Source organism: Chenopodium quinoa, unplaced genomic scaffold (assembly GCF_001683475.1).
Source record: "Chenopodium quinoa cultivar QQ74 unplaced genomic scaffold, ASM168347v1, whole genome shotgun sequence".
Classification (NCBI taxonomy): domain Eukaryota; kingdom Viridiplantae; phylum Streptophyta; class Magnoliopsida; order Caryophyllales; family Amaranthaceae; genus Chenopodium; species Chenopodium quinoa.
In genome coordinates this window covers 3112169-3132379 of record NW_018743175.1, presented here as the reverse complement: position 1 = coordinate 3132379, position 20211 = coordinate 3112169, and the positions used below count along the sequence as shown (strand labels likewise).

Below are 20211 nucleotides of genomic sequence, written 5' to 3'. Positions count from 1 at the left end.
CCCAAAATACCGTCCATGTAGGATTGTTATTTGATTTGGCTTAAAACTGCTAATGTCGTCAACGGTTTTATGTTAAAACCACTAACAATATTAGCGGTTTTGTTTTTTTTTTTTTCTTTTAAAAAAAAAAGGCAAAGAGACCCGTTATTATTGAAATCTGGTATCTTTGAACTTAGCAATATTAATGTTGGCGGCTTAGGTTGTTAGGGAAGGAAGCTGTGAATTAAGTAAGGAGGAAAATAGACCGCCTTTTACTATTAACAGCACTAGCTCTTTTCCTTCGTACTTACCTTACACAAAGTAACGAGGAAAACTGGAAAAGTTTGTTAAAAAAAAAAAGTAAGGAGGAAAAGAGAGCTATTAATAGTAAAAGGCAATCTCTTTCTTGAACCGCTAAATGTATTAGCGGTTTTAAAGCTACAACCACTATTGCCATTAGCGGTTTAAGCTGAACCAAATCAAAAAAAATTTGACACCCAACACCGATCCTTATTGGATGTTACTTGGGGAATTTTTTTTAAAAATCGACGCATAAAGGAAATTTATTTTTGTTTTAACAATATTGTGGGAAATCGCTCACTCCATCCTACATTTTTTTTACGGAATAAATAATATAATTAGTAATGAGTTATACAACATCTAATACGATTATAAAACTTGAATTTTAAATCAGCACAATTTTTATAATCATAACTGCGATTATTATTTTAAGCATACTCAAACACAACTTCATCCCTACCGCTTCAAACTTGACACGAGCATTGATTTTCGATGCCTTTGTATCTAGAGTCCTCCACGTTAATTAAGATTTCGTGTTATAATTGTTCTAATCGAAAAATTGATGAAAAATCATAAACCCTTTTGAAACCAGACCATCTTCCCTATGAATAACAACGAACCTAATAATGATCTGATAGCAAAATAAATAAATCTCCCAAGAGGAGAAAAAAAAAAACCATGTTTTTTGAGAGAGAAATATCCACGTAATAAAAAAAAGACTTATTAGTAGGAATGGTAACAAATTGGATTTGGGGTCAGATGGGGATAAATCCGAATTCAAATCCGATCCACTTAATAATCGAACCATGGACTCGAATCTGAATCCGAATCCATTTTGAATCAAGTCCGATCCGACTCATATTTTTAGCATCCGAACCCGATCCATTTATTTGGACATCCGATAAAAACCGCCCCATTTGTGTGATACATTAATAATTGCTAGTATTTTCTCTCAATAATTTCATTATTTACATCATTTTGGTCGGATCGAGACTCGGAGTCGGACTTTGCGAAAGGTCCAAGTTTGATCCGCCTCCTATTCGGATTATTTTCTAACTCTAGGCTTGTGATGGCAATCTTGCTCGGTGTTGGCCTTGACATTTTTCTGTCTCCTCCACCTTCTTTCTCTTTAGGAGTTAGAGCCTTAGTAGGCGTAGCAGTCTTCTGATCTCGCTTATTCTTCCACTCAAGTAGGGCAGAAGAATCGGTCTTAAAACTTGGTATGGCAAAAGTTGCTAATGTAAGAAAGTTGGGTGGAGCAGGGTGGTGGGTATCGAGGGTGGGATTAAAAAAGGTCTTGCAACACTTCATGGAGGTGGTCTGAGAGGATTGATGGAGAGCAATGACGCCTGTTTTTTTATGCTACTTGCTAGTTCTCTAACGGGGGTGTTTGGCAAATGGGAATGGGAATGGGAATTTGGGGAATATAGGGTGGGAGTGGGAATGGGAATTAATAGGTGGGAATTTATGAAATAATCTCAATCCCTTGTTTGACATATTTTGGAAATAAGATTGAGAAATTTTAAATCCTATATTTGATATGTGGGAATAATAGAGGGGTTAAAAACATAATTTACAAGATTACCCTTTACATATTAAAAAAGTGTAAATATATGTCACAAAAGAGGGGGTAGTATTGTCTTTTTAACAATTCAGTGAATTCCCCCCAAAATATTACCTGCCCCTCCAAGTAATAAAATGTAGGGAATACAAGCTAATTATTCCCAAGCCCATTCCCATTTTATATCATAATTTCCACCAACCAAACATGGGGTTTATAAAGATTAGGGATTATTATTCCCATTCCCAACCATAATCCCACTTACCAAACAGCCCGTTAGAACTTTTGACACATCTGCCGCAAACCGGAAGCAGGGGTCGAACAATACGCGAACTGATCTTGAAGTCTACAAGATTAAGGAACTGTAAAAAATAATTGAGGCTACATAGAAAAACTTAACATAGATAAGCATAGAAAGGTTTCTCTAGGGGTTATTCAGAACTGTAGCTGCAGTACCTGAATTTTGGTCTGCAAACATCCGTGCAAGGCAACAACAGTATAGCCAAAATGTCGAAGAACTGCTCCTACCTTAACCTACTGCTTCCATGGAAATAGGAAGTAGTACCTTGACGCCCGAGGCTCTAGTATTTGGCAAATTCTCATCTTAAAAATAATAAAATGTACGAGAACAGTAAGCTGTTGTTCTATATACTAACTACTGTCCAAGATAAGTTGAAGCATAATATGGACCCTTACAAAGCCTCGTCTGCAGATTTTGAATCTAAAATTTCCTTATAGATCATCAGACAAATTATCTTCTTCAGCTTTTGATTTCGAGTCACTGAAGTATTGTTGGACACATGCTGCATCAAAAACAATAACAAGGTACTTAATGTAACAACTGATTAAGCTGATTGACAGAGCGCCTCAAAACTTGACTTTCATTCACATATCATGTGAACATATACTATTTCCCTAAGTAAGACCATGTTATTTTTCATTACATGCTTTCGAGTACAAAGGGAGTAAGACCATGTTATCTTCTACCTCATAATCATAACTCTTCTTTATATATGGGAAGAATCTAATGTCTGTAGCTGACGTTCCTGCCAAGAGAGTTAAAGTGAACTTTCAGTCAGCAATCAAAAAAACTGCAAATGCAATGAAGATTTATTATTGGCAACAAACTCAAGGAAAAATGCCAATGATCCAGCCATAATTGTCCCAAGTCCTCTGTTCAGTACCTTGCATAATGTTGCCCTTACATACAAGAAAGCTAGAAATTATCTAAGCACTTGCATACAATTTTGTTTTCTGAAAATGAAAATCAGGCCTTGTTCATTTCCTCTGTGAGATTTAAAGTATTGAGGTTTGTGAGTTATTAGTTTTGTTGTCAGTGTTGATGCTATTGGTAATTGGAGTACTGTGATGCAGGGGAACAAGGTTAAGATTCAGAAAATTTACCAAGCTATCACTGTTTCTGCTCCTAAAGTGTGCTGGAGAAGGATAATCTGTAACAATTCTGCTTCTCCAAAGAGCCTATTTATCACTTGGCTAGCAATCTAGAATAGGCTTGTTACCAAAGACAGATTGCAAAAATGGAGCATTCAATGTGATCCTGTATGTTTCTTATGTACTCAGGCTTTGGAAACTACTCAGCACCTGTTTTTTTTACTGTTCTTATAGTAAAAAAGTGTGGCTGCAAGTTCTCAGGCACTTTGGATATCAGAGATCTATTAGCTGTCTTGACTACGAGCTGCAATGGATCTTGAAGATTTGCCAAAAGTCTAGAGCTAAAAATAGATTGATGGGAATGTGTTTTGCTGAAACTATATATCATGTATGGCTGCAAAGGAATGCTCTAATTTTTACAGGAAAATTGAAGCCTGCTGAAGTTATTTTTAGGGACATTCTGTTTTCTGTAGCCTGTAGATGCTTTGCTAGTGACAGGAAGCTGCTTATTATGTAATTCTTTTTATGTTTTGTTCCTGTCTGTTGTCTTTGTAAGGACCTTTGTTCTGTCTGTCTGGTTGCTCTCTCTTTTGGTGAACCCTTCCTAGAAGGTGGCACTAATTGAGGGTTGACCCTGGTCTGTTTTGGGAAAGAACCTCTCAGGAACCCTTCCTAGAAGGTGGCCTGATGTTACCTTTCCTGTTTTAGTTGGCTGTTTTAGCCTGTTTTGTGTAAGGGGCTGGTTCTGGTCCTCTTGTTCTTTTTGCTTTTTTGTTGGTTTCAACTTAGCTCTTTGTAAGTTGTAATCTTTTCCCTTTGGTAATGAAATTCTTTATTTACCAAAAAAAAGTTTTGTTGTCAGTTTTCAAAACGAATACGACTACACGAGTAGCATAAGTATGACTTCCGACTAGTATCAAGTTCACCGCTTTGAATCTGGTTAAGCCCTTAAAAGTTCATTTTAAGAAAATTACTCACTATGTTGAATTTTATTGAATCTCAAGTCAACTGTAGGTATCCACAAAAACTTCCATTCAACATATCACGTCATCAATTTGAATTATTCATCAATATCCTAAGAAAATGTTACACACTTAGACCGTAGTCTTCACACTCTCAAGACCCGGACCACTTGACCATGCATGGAATTGATTAGTCATCAATTTGAATTATTCATCAAAATCCTTACTATTTTACTAATACAGATGCCCAACATTATCATCTTCAAGTCCTTGATCTTTCTTCACAACAATTCACTTAAATCACCAAAAAAATCTGATTTCTAGACCGAGAGAGAGAGAGAAGCAAATGGCTGAAGCAGTACTGTTTGGCATTGCAGAGGAAGTCCTAAAGAATCTGGGATCAACTGCTGTTAATGAGATTGCCTCGGCATGGGGCTTCAAGGCTCGGCTCGAGAAGCTCAAGGACACCATCAACACTATCAAAGGGAAGCTGTTGGATGCTGAAGAGAGGCACGCTGATAATCACCCTGAAAGCCATGCTGTTCGTGGTTGGCTACAGAGGCTTACCACTGTTGTCTACGATGCCGATGACTTGTTTGATGAGTTCGTTACCATTGCCTCACGACAACGGCTCATTGACGGAAACAAAATGTGTAAGAAGGTACAAACATTCTTCTCCCGCAACAATCAGATAGCCTTTGCCTTCCGTGTTTCCCGAAGGATTAAAAAAATTCGGAAAAAGGTTGCTGACATTGTCAGTGATGGTACACAATTTAACTTTGTACCCTGCTCTAACAAGGTAATGGGTAGGCCGATGAGAGATCAGACTGATTCTTTTGTTCATGTTGAGGAAGTTATTGGTAGAGAAGATGATAAGAAAGTCATCATAGGCATGCTGCTTGCTTCTTCTTCAACTGACGACGAGCACGAGCAGAGAGACAAGATGCCCTCTGTCATCACAATTGTGGGAATGGGTGGTATGGGGAAGACCACTTTAGCTCAACTCATATATAACGATCATCAAGTTAAGGAGTGCTTTGAGATGAGATTATGGGTCTGTGTTTCAGAGAACTTTGATATTGAGGACATCACTAAAAAGATCCTCAGATCTGCAACCAACACAGAGATTCCAGAGTTTGATATGGAACAGCTACAAGGTCGATTGCGGGAAGAGTTGGGTGATAAAAAATACCTTCTTATCCTAGATGATGTTTGGAATAATAATCGTCAGAAATGGTTCAAGTTAAGAGCTTATTTAAAGGTTGGTAGAAAAGGAAGTAAAATCGTGGTAACTACTCGATCAAGAGAGGTGGCCGAAATAATGGGAACTTTTCCTCCTCATGAGTTACTCGGTCTATCAGAGGAGAAGTCCTGGGAATTATTTAAAAAGATGGCATTCAATGAAGAAGCTCAACAAAATCCATGCTTAGTGGAGGTAGGCAAGGAGATTGTTAAGAAGTGTGGGAAACTTCCTTTGGCCATAAGACACGTAGGCAGTCTGCTTTATGGTAAGGAGGAGAGAAAGTGGTCGTCAATCAAGGAAACAAGTCTAGCAAAAATACCTGAGAGCCAAAGTGATATTATGAGCATTCTTAGGCTCAGCTATCATCACCTGTGGTCGCCATTGAAAAATTGTTTTGCATATTGCTCTTTGTTTCCGAAAGACACTGAATTAGACAAAGAATTGTTGAAAGAGCTTTGGATGGCAGAGGGTTTCATTATTCCAGAAATCAATGAAAACTAAAGCCTAGATGAGGCTGCGGAGGACTATTTTCAAACTTTGTTGCAAAGGGGCTTTTTCCAGGATATAATAAAAAACGAATGGGGTGCTATTACAGGTTGCAAAATGCACGACCTGATGCATGATCTTGCTCAAGAAGTGGCTGGAGTCAAGTGCAAGGTTGCAAAGTCTACAGAAAGTGATTTTGATGACAAAATCCTCCACTTGTCTTTTGCTTATCATTTGACCTCCTTACGGGAAATCCCAAATGACATGCTTAATTTGAAGCTACTGCGTACCTTTATTTTGCCGGAGCAAATAAATGATGGGTCTACCTTCAGCAAATTCATATGCCAACAGTTAACAACGAGGTTTAGCTGCTTGCGGGTGTTGGATCTACATAATCTCAGCCTCAAGAGTTTGCCCAGTTCAGTTGGTAAGCTTATTCACTTGAGATTCCTTGATTTATCAAATACACATATTGAAGAACTCCCTGATTCAATCACAGATCTTCAGAATTTGCAAACACTAAATCTATATGGGTGTTTACAGCTTAGAACACTAACAGAAAATATTAGAAAACTTGTTAATTTGAAGAGGCTTGATGTTAAAGATTGTTATAAATTAACTCACATGCCATCGGGATTAGCAGAATTGACTTCGTTGAATAAGCTGCCTAAATTTATAGTAAATTATAAGCATTCTGCAGAATTAAGGTACAAGCCCAACAGTACTGCTAAATTGAGTGATTTAAAGGAACTCGATAAATTGAGAGGTTACCTGCGTATAGATATCTACAGAGATTTTGAAAAGGATATGGTAGGAGAAGCAATGGAAGCAAACTTGACCAAGAAACAAGGGCTGACTAAATTGATAATAGCCTTTTTCTTAGCTGATAATGACTGTAACCATGATGAAGCTGTGCTGGAGGGCCTCAAACCGCATTCTAATTTAAGGAAACTTTGGATTCAAGGGTACAAGGGTCAGAAGCTTCCAAGTTGGGCAAGGAGGGGTGATTTGTGTATTACTCTTCCAAATTTGGTTGTGATTAGACTTAACAATTGTAGTTGTCAACAAGTCCCTATGTTTAGTCAACTACGTTTCTTGAAGCGTCTTGAGATTATGTCTATGGAAAGTGTGGAATATATGGAGAATGGTGTATGTGGCACTTCCTTGCCATCATCAAAATTGCAAGGGATGCAATCTTTATTCTTCCCATCTCTTGAAGTACTTGAGTTGAGGTGTATGAAAATCCTAAAAGGATGGTGGAAAGAAGTAGAAGCAATTGAAAGTACAGATGATTCAGAAAGTACATTGTCACCGGAATTAGTTGGGGCAGGCCAAGAGTATGATCATAATCAATTATCCATGCAATTTTGTAATCTCTCAGAATTGGTTATACAATATTGTCCGGAGTTGAAATTCCTGCCATTTTGTCCAAAAGTGGAGGTTTTGACACTAACAGGCACCAATGAGAGGCTCTCAGTATTGAAGATGGCAACAACTCTATCAACAACAACCGCATCTTGTTCTGGTTCGGGAAAGGTTGATTTGAAGTTGAAGGAGCTGACAGTGGATAATGTGGAAGATCAACTTATGTCCCTCCCTAAACAATGTCTGCACCAGCTTTTTTCATTAACTGTTCACTGGGATCGCAAGCTGGTGAACACTAAAAGTCTAAGAGAAGCGTTTGCAACTCGATCTAATTCTCTCCGGCGATTGGAATTCTTTAGCTGCAATAGCTTGAGAAGCATATCTCAAGGCCTGGAACATTTGACTGAATTGGAGAAATTGACCTTTTGGAATTGTCCAGAGCTTGATGTATCGGTAAATGAACAACCAACGCCAAGTAGAGAGGGAGATGAAGATGGCAGAAATATGATGCCATGGAAAGCCTTCAAAACTAATCTTCGCTCTTTGGTTTTTGAAGGACTTAATAAAATGGTTGGTCTTCCGAGTAGGCTTCAACATTTGACGAACCTCCGTTATCTGAATCTATCAGGAAATAAAGAATTGAGGGAAATACCAGAATGGATAAGTTGTTTATCCTCTCTTGAAGATCTGTATTTGCGGTGTTGTCCCAAATTGACATATCTACCGGAAGCCCTTAGCAAGCTCACCTCCCTAAATAAACTCAGTATCATAGAATGTCGAGGATTGACAGAAAGATGTCGATGCCCAAATGGTCTAGACTGCCCCAAATTTCAGCACGTCCCTCTTGTTACTGTAATAGATTAGATTATATTAGTACTGTTGTCTGTTGGTACTTGATACTCTCCTACTCTGTATGGTATATTGTAGGAGTGTAGGCTAATAAATGTATTTTCCCTTGAATCTGATTTCATACCTGAGAACTTTGTAATGCATCTATACTCTTGCCCTTAACTAATTAAGGTCACCTTTGTACTTGGTTAGGGTCACTTTTTCTCTTGAGTAAGATCACTTTTGTCTTTGGTTAGGGTTACTTCTGCCTTTGAGTAGGTTACTTTTGTCCTTGAGTAGGGTCACTTTGTCCTTAATTAAGATATTAATCAGGGTCAATTTGATCATCTATACTTTTGCCCTTTAGTAGGGTCACTTTTTTTATTAATCAAGGTCACCTAGCTTTATCCTTAGTTATGCACTTTACTGCTTTTGGTATGGGTCAAACTTGTCTTGGATTGGGGTCACTTTTATCCAAGGTTAAGATCACTTTTACTATTTGGTTGCTAACAATTGTTTTTAACAACACAAGAGCACTTAGACATCTTCCAAGCTACAACCTTAACCAAAATACATCATACCATTAACTATAAGCAAGCACTACTTATAGTCTACATAAGCTATGTAGGACTTGAACCCACACCATGTACAACTATTGCACATTGCTCTATCATTTGAGCTAATAGCCTTGAAATCAAACACTTGTACAAGCATTCAAAGACCAACTACATACAACCATTTTTATTCAAGGTAGCTCACAAAAATTAGCTAGAGGGAGGGGATATTGAGTAATAAGAGTATGTGTTAGAAGTATGTCGGGGATAATTTTCTTGTAGTATCAAGTATTACTAGCAATACTAGGCAGTTTAAGGTGAGGGATGTGCAATTTGGAGCTGCTATATGATTTACATAATACCTAAATCAAGCAAATAATAGCTTGTCCACCTCTTGTACTCATATTCTTATGACTTGAACCTTATTGGATAAAATTATGAAATTTGACTAGACACTAGCACTTTATTTATGATCATATAAGTTTTAGCCAGAAAACCCAGACGCACAAATACAACTCATGTCGAATAATTTTTAGTGACATATAACTACATAAGTTTATCTCCCATGTATATGATTGAAAACCCACATGCAAAAATTTAGAAAATGACACACTTACAGAAGTTCATAAAACAATTTTCTTATGCTCATCCCAAAACCTTTGCCCCTTCTTCTCCAATTGGCAATGAAAAATTGAAAATCACCAAGTCTGCCATAACCACAAATTGATAATAAATTAAAATCAACGAGTCTACCCAGTCTCAAACACGCGTAATAACAAGAATGCATCACAAAGATGAAACAAAATAATAATGATCACATTCATATGAAGCAATGAATATTTTATAGCAAGACATCTTCTGAATCCCTGAACTTGCAATTTTTTGTGTAATTTAAGTGAAAGCCAAAGTCTCAATAAAAAGGGCAACTCTAAACACTATAATTAAACAATAAAATCGATAATTTACGCAAATTAGACTTTGTCACCGTAGTTTTGTTATCGAATCAATATAGCTGGAAACATATCTTTCAATATTTGAAGTAATTAAGGGTAAGTTTAACAAACACAAAGCAGTAACAACTTTATCATAGGAAAATTTGGTTGAAATTGCAACTTGTGAGAAATTCAATCAAAATAAAATCAACCAAATGCATGTCAACAAAATTTTCACTCTCGTAACATTCAATTATAAATTTGTTTAATGAGAGAAAAACCCTGAGACTAATGACAGGTAACTTCATATAAAAATACAATTCAAAAGTCTAATAACAATCAAATCATAAATACCGAGAAATAGATTCTGAAACTGAAAATTCAATTTATAGATAAATTACCTCAATTTTGATCGAAAGTTAAGTCATCAATTAGAAAAAAATTCTTTATAATTTCCAGATCTATTATCATAGGAGGTTGAATTTCTTTCTGCCTTTAAAAAAATTGAAGTAGACCTTGATTTTTTTTTTTTTTTTTTTTTTTTTTTTTTAAGAAAGACCTTGAATAAAGGTTTGATATTTGGAGAAATCGCATTTAATGCAATTGTTGATTTATGTAGAGACGTTGTATCGATTGTTGGTTGAAGACTGCAGATTCGAGCGCATAAATTTGTCGCCGCAAATTTTCTCCCTACACGCTGGGTTTGTAATGCACTGTAATTGTTTTTTTTTTTTTGTTTTTTATTATTTTTTTTACGGTTTTTTCATCAAATTTCCCTGAATTTTCGCTTTATTTACTATAAATCAATCAAAATTTTCAAATTCACCGTGTGCCTTTTGAGTTTAACCAAAATGTCACCACATACTCTTTTTCTTACGTTTGTCATTAAAAGTTAGTTATGTCACATGGCAGCCTCTACTTGGCTCTTATTTAAACTAATTAATTAATTAATTAAAACAAACTTTTACAAAAATAATTGAAAAAAAAAGCCACCACCAACTGCCAGCCACCTCCCCGCTCCCACAACCGCCAGCTAGCTCATCCCCCCGCCGCCCACTCCCAGATCGTTCTCACCACCGCACCAGCGTCGCCCCTCCCCCAGCCCTGTGTCAGTGCCTGCGTCCCTCCCTTGAACCACCATACCCAACCCAAATTCCCCTTCCCTCCCCGCCTAAAACGCCTCCTCACTAGCCCTTCCACCTTAGCCAAAACCACCATGCCGAAACCCCAACGCCGGTGGCCTAGTTCCCCCCCCCCCCCTCCAACGTAGTTGTCACCCGATTTAGCTAAATCAACCAACCCAAAATCCCAAAATCCAAAATCAAAACTTTAGTTTTTGATTTTGGAGTTTTTGGGTTTCTGGGTGGTGGTTCAGAAGGGGGAAAAGGGTGAAGTTGGTAGGGGGAGGGGTGACTTGGGTTCGCCGGCGCAGGGGAGGTGGGTTTGGGCGCCAGCGAGTAGAGAGAGAGGGTTTTTCAAGTTTTAGGGTGGGAGGATGGTGGTTTAGGGGAAAAGGATAGGCGATTTCGGGGGGTCAGGGGTCATGATGGCGCCGGCGCAGGGGTTCAATGGGAATTGCATGCCGACGGGGGTGGAGACAAGGTGGCGCCGGTTGGGGTAGGGAGGGTGGTTGGTAGTGTGGTGGACTAATGGGTGGTTTTATCATTTTTTTTTTTTTTTTAATAATCAATTAAATAATTATTTTAGAGTTAAATTAATTTAAAAAATAATCAATCCTATGATGCCACGTGGCATAATTAACCTTAATGACTAATGGAGTTAACGTTTGTTGGTCATTTAGGCATTTGGTGATATTTTTGTTGAATACTGAGGTTATATGGCGAATTTGAAAATTTTGACAGGTATATGGTGAATAAAGTAAAAAGTTATGGGTATATGATGAAAAAATCGTTTTTTTTTTTTTAATTAAGCTTACAGACGGAGTATTTCTTATACATTCTTCTTCTTGATTATTGATTCATGTCTTTAGGCACAAACATGAATAATAGGATTTCTTTAAAAAAAAAAAAAAAAAAAAAAAAATGAATAATAGGATGCATTAATTTAGGAGGTGTTTGGTTGGGGGTATTTAACAAAAGGAAAAGCAATTAGTTACCATGAATTTAGGGTAGGCCATGGCCACCCCTTGATTTTATATAAAAAAAAAATTGTGTGATGTTGTTGAACAATGTATGGTGGGTGGATCAACTGGTCAAACTTGCAAACAAGATGTGTGACAATGGTTTGATTTTATTATTATTATTATTATTATTATTTTGAGGGAACAATGGTTTGATTCTTGTTGCACTCAATTTTTTAACTTCTTAATTCTTTGTTGTTTTTTGCTAGCTATTGGGCTTAACGAATGCTCACTTTTTATTCTTTTATTAATTTATTTTCTCCTAAATTTTTTTCAAAACCTTCTTGTCAAACACCTATTGTTTGTAGTGGGTCAAAATTTTAAATTTTCTTATTAGAAATTTAAAAACAATTAAGAGATATGTCAGACTAAACAAAGATTTAATGTAGAGATTAAAATAAGTATAATTGGTCTTGGCCCCTCCGATGTATAATTTCTGGTTCCACCATTGCATGATGAATTCCTTTGTTGTTGTTTGATAAGCAAAATAGTCATTGGCCAGGGCGATGCCCCGTATCACTATAAATTTGTAAGTTTGATCAAAATTAAATTTAAAAGGTTAGTATCCAACAATATATATAAGTGAACTAAAATATAATAATACATTTAAGATTAATGAGTGCTAGTTTTATTCATTTTACTATACATAATAAAATAATAACTCATGTTATTCAAAATAAAAAGTAGCTTATGTAAAAATTATTGTACTTTGTATAATTGCTTGACTGATATTGAATCTAGTAAATCAGCATCCAAGAAATCAATAACCATTAGTGTGTAATGTCTTATAAAATTGTAGATTATTGTGCAATAATTTAGGAGTTACATTCTATGAGAAAATTAAATACGAAGGTTATACACATATGAAGAGTTTTAGGGTGATAAGTGATGACATATAAGGTCACAAATAACGCTCATGTGACGTAAAATCATATGGAAAAAATGGTGACACATGGAACTATCATGTTGTCCCTTTGAGTTTTAATCATATTATAGACTCAATCATTTCCTTTACCCCTACTATTACCCCACTTTCCTCTATTTTCACTCCCCACCTCCTCCCCCCCTCCCCCAAAGGGAATCACTCTAACCCCCAAACTCTTTTTCACCACCTTTGAAAATACCAACCGACAAACTAAAACTGTTGGCAAGCCACCAGAGCCGCCGCCTAGAAACCATAAACACCATCCTGCCAGCGAAACACCGCCTAGCCGCCATCAGAACTACACCCGCCCAAATTCACTTTATATCCACCCGAAAAAACCCCACCCATACCCAAAACCACCATTTCCTACCGAAATCACCCAAACCCACTCGGAAAAAAACCCATACTCCTTGAAACCGCCCAACTCCACTCGAAAATAGCCCTATACCCACCAAACCATCACCCCTCAAAACCACAACACCCACCATGAAAACCACCCAAAAAAACTCTAACCGTCTATGCAAACACCACTAACCACCCTATAAACAACTCCTAAAAAGCCAAACAAAACCCCTAACGCCCTAAAAACAACCAAGTAACCAAATCTACAAGTTTACTAGAGAGAGAGAAAGACAGACAGACAGACACACACACACACACACAGAGAGAGAGAGAGAGAGAGAGAGAGAGAGAGAGAAGCACGACAGCAGTAGTGGTGGCGTTGGCATCGGTGTACGTGGCAGTGAATTGAAGGAGGGAGGGGCGGCGGTGTTGGAGCCATATGGAATGACAATGGTGGTGGTAATAGTGGTGGTTGTGGATGAAGGGGTAGACTTGAAACTTGATCCCTCTTTTTTAATACTACATAAAAATGTAAAATAAACAATGCAACCTAGGAGTTGCTTCCCCTTCTCTCTCATTCCCTTTCTTGATGTCATTCCCTTTCCCCTCTACCAACTAAACGCCCCCTTATTATTGAAGTGCATATTGTAATTTTAATAAGTGGGTATTCTTAATGTCATTCTCTTTCCTCTCTGATAGGCGGTCGCACACCTTACAAAAATAACCTAACTAATCCTCCTAACTATGTAGTAGGGTAAGTCAGGGTCGATCCCACAGAGACTATGGTTCACCTATAATTATCTAGACTCAAGTTGTTACTAAGCAAAAATTAAATAGTGGTGAAATAACTATAAGCTAAAGTATAGAAAACTAGAATAAATCAAACGAATATAATAAATCAATAAGCTAAAACATCCAAGATCAAGTATCACCACAATTACGATCGATGCAATTATATATCTACCCCTAACATACAATTCCAATTAACACGGGGAAAAGTAAACCCTAATCAATACCAAGGACCTCTCTCGAGTATCAATGGCTTCCCTAACATACAATCAAGCCTATTCTCATGGTATCATGCAAATTAGAGACATTAAAAACATTACTCTAACTTCCCAATTATCAACCCAACTATTCTCATGTTGAATCTCAAACCCTAAATTGATCTACTCAAATCCGTTTAAACCCAACTCTCGCTGTGATAGAAACAATGGAATAAAAACAATACTAATTATCTCTAATCTAGTATTGGCATAATCACAATCAATTTAGCATAAGCAATTGCAAAAGTTATTAGAGAATTTAAAGAATTAATTCATGCATCAATCATAATTGGGCTACCCTAGATCTTGGAATAAGGAATCTACTCACTCATAATGAAATAAACAATAACAAAATTAATTAAAGAAAACATAATTAAGAAATAAAAGATGAAAAGAAAATACCGAATCTTGAATTAAATGGAGAATTGAAAGTACAAAAGCTAAAGCAAAATAATGGAGAGTACTAGGTTTTTAACAATGTAAAACTAGACTAATAAAAACTTAATCCCCAAATAAAACTTTACTTAGTGTATTTATACTCCTAGAAAAACAAGAAAACAATTAAAATACTTGGCGCACAATCTTCCCAGGAGGCACGGACGTGCCTCCTCATAGGCACGGACGTGCCTCTGAGCGAGTGAAAACTTCTTCGGCTTCTGACTTCCAGGCACGGACGTGCCTGTGCTGGGCACGGACGTGCCTCTTGACGAGTGTAATTCTGCAGTCATGGGCACGGACGTGCCCCTGCTAGGCACGGACGTGCCTAATGTCGAAGCTCATAGCTGTGTAAACCGACTTGGAGGCACGGACATGCCTCTGCTAGGCACGGCCGTGCCTAGCTCCAAAAAGCCCTAAATCGTTCGTTCTTCAATCATCAAGCTTCGCGAAGGTTCGTGGGCCTCGGTTTTAGCTTCGTGACTTCGTAAAACATCCAAATTAGCTCCGTTAAGCCTGAAATATATCAAAAACAACGAAACTACCCATAAAAGCATCGAATCATCGAAACTAAACCAAATTGCACCAAATTAGACTAAAACACTCAACTAAGCTAATGAAATCAACTAAAAATAAGCTAATAAATATGCACAAAACACGACTTATCACTCTCTACCAACCAAACACCCCTTTATGTAAAATAATTGCTTGACCGATATTGAATTTAGAAATTTGCATCTAATGAATCAACAACCATTTGTGTTATTTAATGTCGTATAAATTAAATTGTAGAATATTGTGCAATTACTTAGGAGTTACGGAGTACATTCTATAGGAAAATTAAATACGAAATTTAAAGTTACATATATGAAGAGTTTTAGGGTGATGTGTAATTGAGTAGTGATGACACATAAAGTGACATATAGCGTTCATGTGACGCCAAATCATATTACTAGAAAGATGACACATGGCGGTAGCATGTTGTCACTTGTCCCTTTGAATTTTAATCTCTGTCCTTTAAAAAAGTATGAGAAAACTCTTATTAATAGTGTCTAGACAATATAATTATATTATAACCTCTAAAATGTTTATTTACTTAATTGTCCCCATTTAATGTTAATTAGCCATTTTTTTATAAACTCTTAAGAATAGTGTGCTGACATTTAAACTTCTAAAAATATTTGTTTACATATTTTCCTTCATTAATGCTACTAACAAATAATGTTGTGTCGTAAAGTAACACCGAAAGAGCTTCTCGAATATTGCTAGATATAGCGCGCACATTGTGCGTGGCGTTAGCTACCCTAATAATGCTATAAAGAAAAATTTGTCAAAAAGGTACTTAATGTTTTTTTTTTTTTTTTTTTTTTGCAAAGAACTTTATATGTTCAAAGTGGTGAAAAAGGTCCTTATAAGTCACTTTTGTCGTGAGGAGGGACCTTGACGTCGGAATATGACCGTTGAATTTACTTTCCCGGCGTTTAACCATCTCGCACGTGGTGTTTTAAAAAGGTCATTTTGTTCTTTTTTGTCCCACGTTTTCACTCTCTCTCTTTATATCTCCAAAAATTTTCTCAAAATTCCTTCTCTTTCCTCAAAATCATGGGAAAAAAAGAAGGAAAGACATTTTTTTATACATCACGTGCATATCACATGATAGTTTACACCGAAAAAGTGAAGCCAACGGCCATATTATGATGTCAAGGTCCCTCACAATAAAAGTGACTTATAAATACCTTTATCACCACTTTGAACCTATAAAGTCGTTCTTTACCCAAAAAAAAAAAAAAAAAAAAATACATTTTTTTTTTTTTTTTTGAAAGGGAGGACCAACCAACTTTGAACCCGGGTAAATGTATTCAAGACTCGAGAGGGGATTGTTACGTGGGCAAATTCTTACAGTGACCCGGTCCGGCTACCTCTAGCTTGTCCTGGTCCAAATTGTTAGGCTTTTCTGAGTTTTCTTTCTTCTTCCTCCTATTCTCAGTTCTCATTGTTTATTTTTCATCTCAACTCCAACTCTCGCTTCTCGACCTCCATGCCTCCTTCAAAATATCTCAAATACTATTTTCCTGCAATATTATCTCTCATCAAAATTAATTTGAAACTAGATGAATTTCAATACCTACATGCAAATTAAATCAAAACTCAGATTTTTTTTTTAGCATAAAAGAGGAAAAAGAAATTCAACCCGAAAACCTCTTTCAAATTCGATTGAATTAGGCAATATGTTTATTGATTATGGTTAATTGGATGTTCTTCATCCAATTTGGGGCTGCTTGTTTGCAATTAGGTATAAGGTTTTTCCCCAATCTTCCTCGTATTATTAGTAATTTTACTGCAACTTTTATATTTTAAGTTTTCTGCATTTTTTCTTTTTGGTAGTTATTTGATTCCTAATCAATGTTGTTACAGATGGATAGACATGGAGGTTGTCTGAGAGGATGATGGAGAACAATGACGCCTGTTTCTTATGCTGCCAACACCAAATCATTAAGGTAAACTATCAATCACCTTGATTTTTAAAATTGGTTAAGTTAAACCTGTTTTGTTGTTGAAATATTGTAATTTGTTTAATCTTATGATATTATACAAAAGTGAAATCTGGTATCAGACTAATTTGAGTGATATCCTATCTTTTTGGACGATGTTAGAACTCTGAATTAGTTTTAGTAATGCTGCAAATGCTTCTGCTATTATTAGTTAATCCGCGAAAGTAGAGTTAAGTCTAGGGAACTTGGCCACCCATCCAGAAAGCTATCGGAAATGGGAAATTGTTAATACAAAGACATAAAAAGCGCTAAAAATGTCTTCATCCCATTATATAATTATGTTGCTGTACAAGCAAGATTATAAACAATACATAAGTATAATTTTGTTATGTCTGGACTGCAGAAGACTTGGACCTCCTCAAGGGTTGCGTTGGATTCATCCCCAAAGATAGAATCCTTTCCATCAGGTCTCTTAGCATAGGATAACCTTAGTCTAGACTTTGCTTGCCTGAGATCACCTGCACCTGAACTTGGATCAGGTCCTGTAAACACACCCATGACAGGAGTTAGGGGTGGGCCGATGAGCAGTCCATCGAAGCCAAATTGTGGCCCCCTACGCCCTACGGGCATAATCGAAAAAGGCAGCTCCACTGCCCCCAACTTTGGGTAGTATTGTCGGATCAGTATTCCCATCCTCTTGCCAGTAAAAGAGGAATGCATCAAATGTGTCATAGTAATCATCTGTGCTTCTGTAACCTTCTGGATTGAATGCTCCAAACTTAAAGGGCTTGTTGTTTGTGTAACCTATTATAACACAAGGGCCCTTAAAGTCACAGAATTTGTGGAAGTCAATTGCATTAAATCCATCAATGCTTGCTCTGTAACAGCATTTCAGTTCTCTTCCTGTCAGTCAATATTTTCCCAACAAAATATATTATTAACAGGAATAAGGCCAAATTAAGTATCTGAAATGCTAGTTTAATACTTCCATCAAGACGACACCGAAATATTACACTAGTGTGACTCCGGATTAACAAAGGTCTAGACGTATGCAATGTTATCCTTAATCAGTCTATATAGATGATAGATAATACGAAGGTTCAAATTCAATCTTATGAAATAGGAAAATTAAAAGTTTACTTCTTGAAATATACTAATATTAATCTATTTTTAAAAAAAAAATTGAAATAAATATCATGCATGTTGATGAAAAAAAGATAGAGAAAAAAGAGGAAACAGTACCATTTAGAAATGTTTTGGAAACAAAAAGGTGGGAAAGGAAGATCAATGTCATAGTACTTAGGCTGTGGTTTCTCATCAACTTTTGATTTTCCAGTGTTCCATGCAAATAAGTTCCTTGGGCTTCCTCTCCACCTGTAAAATACAGTGTTTGAGACACAACAAGCCATTTATTTTTCCAGATAGATAACTGACCACCCATTTTTTTTATAACTTAGATGTATAACAAAAACATCTTATCTTCATGTGTTTGTTGTTTATTCTGTCATTGTTCTCCTCTCTTGTATGACTTGATGTTGTAAATTTGTAACAAAACGTTGGTAGCTTGGTCATTACTATCTCTGAACTTGGACTCTTGGTTGATTGGTGTTCAAAAAGAGATTGTTGGATTGGCTTTTTACAGTTTTTAAAATACATTTTTTTGGTAATATTTTTTAAAAATGTTTATGATTTAAACAAAACATAAAAATGTTAGTTTAAACCTCTTATTGTTGTTTTATGTTGCAATAGGTAGCCATGAGCCTTGTAGGAATATATTGAGTTGATGTCCACACAACCAAGCCACGAGTCCACGACGCCATTAATTAAGTTCAGATCGTACTTGGAGCCTAGGAGATATATGTGGGAAACTTACTACTCTCCTTTATACTTTATTATTCCTCTCTTTTCTTAATTTATCATAGAACAAGATAGGTTTGGCTATTAAGGAATCCACCACCTTACATTCTTGGTAAAAAAAGTAAAATTCATGGTTTGTGTTATTTCATTTGAATTATTTCATAATAAATTACGAAATTACTGTAATATTATTATGAAAGTTTAATGTATTACCTATTATAAAGTAAAATTAAAGTTAATTTGCATTTGCAAGGTGTTAGTTTGAAAGTTTCTATTAGTAAAAGGTAAATCGCATAGCCATATTAAATAAATATGTTTCTGTGAATTAAACAACAATGGGTCCATAGCTCAGTGGTAGAGCAATTGACTGCAGATCAATAGGTCACCGGTTCGAACCCAGTTGGGCCCTTTAAGGTAAATTTATTTTAACTCTAAGGACTATTAACCTCTTCATTTGCAGATGATTATGATAACCATTACTAATTGGCTTATCATCACACTTAACAACAATGTCATCCCCTGCCTTAAACTCCTTATACTAAACTACCTCCTCAATGATCTGATCCAATCTAGCAACCGTCTCCACTAGCAATGATAGAAAGGCCGCAAAAAGTAATGCCTCAGCAAACTCTAGGTTTATGACGACAATCTTTGCTCAATGTTGGCCTCAACATTTTTCTGTCTCCTTTATCTTCCTTTTCTTTTGGTGGAAGACCCTCAATCAGTAGCTTTAAAAACTCCTCCACCATAATCTGAGGATTCTCAACAATTTTGCCACACTAAGGTTTAAGACACTCTGCCCTACTTGAGTGGATGAAAAAGCAAGATCAGAAAATAATTTTCATTTACCAAAATTTTTACTTTTTTTTTTTTTTTTTTTTTTTTTGAAAGACCAAAATATTTACTTACTATCAATAAAGCAAATATTTTCATTTACTAAAATATTTACCTACTCTCAAAATAAATGTTCTCATTTTACACCCCAAGGCCCAAGGTCTTTTTTAACACCCATAAAAACCAAATGTAACCGTATAAAAGTGATGAAGGGAATACGGATTATTGAGTGTAAGGCCTTGTTTAGTTCAACTTATTTTTACTTATTTCAGAAAAAATAAGTTCGATCAGATCAGATCAGAAAAAATAAGTTCAGATCAGAACATCGTTTTATGTGCGGTTTTTTATCGCTAAATATTCTTAATTTCGTAATCAAAATAATTGTGAAAATTACATATTAATAAACTACACATTATTACGAATCTAACAAGATCCCACTTGATATATTTTTTCCTTATAGATTATCGTACACTTAAGGTCAAAGGTTGGTCAAATCAGACAATCAGATCAGACCAGACCAGATCAGATCATATCAGAT

The 20211-nt window shown here is 36.2% G+C and overlaps 2 protein-coding genes, 1 long non-coding RNA gene, 1 other non-coding gene and 2 pseudogenes across 4 annotated transcripts; 4 read left to right on the top strand and 2 right to left on the bottom strand.

Moving 5' to 3' along the window:
* Positions 1–1218: 1218 nt before the first annotated feature.
* LOC110732846 lies at positions 1219–3031 on the bottom strand (annotated as a pseudogene).
* Positions 3032–4223: 1192 nt separating this feature from the next.
* Positions 4224–6039, top strand: LOC110732501 (disease resistance protein RGA2-like). The gene has a single exon (XM_021912448.1). It carries the CDS (start codon positions 4541–4543, stop codon positions 5936–5938), a length of 1398 nt encoding a protein of 465 aa, XP_021768140.1. The 5' UTR covers positions 4224–4540; the 3' UTR covers positions 5939–6039.
* Positions 6016–8673, top strand: LOC110732500 (putative disease resistance protein RGA1). The gene has a single exon (XM_021912447.1). It carries the CDS (start codon positions 6041–6043, stop codon positions 8150–8152), a length of 2112 nt encoding a protein of 703 aa, XP_021768139.1. The 5' UTR covers positions 6016–6040; the 3' UTR covers positions 8153–8673.
* Positions 8674–16318: 7645 nt separating this feature from the next.
* Positions 16319–19084, top strand: LOC110732498. The gene is made up of 3 exons (XR_002513496.1): positions 16319–16783; positions 16906–16988; positions 18732–19084. It is a non-coding gene; the product is annotated as an uncharacterized LOC110732498 (long non-coding RNA).
* Positions 16998–18715, bottom strand: LOC110732497 (annotated as a pseudogene).
* A 92-nt stretch (positions 19085–19176) lies between the features above and the next one.
* On the top strand, positions 19177–19248 carry TRNAC-GCA. The gene has a single exon. It is a non-coding gene; the product is annotated as a tRNA-Cys (tRNA).
* The last annotated feature ends 963 nt before the right edge of the window (positions 19249–20211 follow it).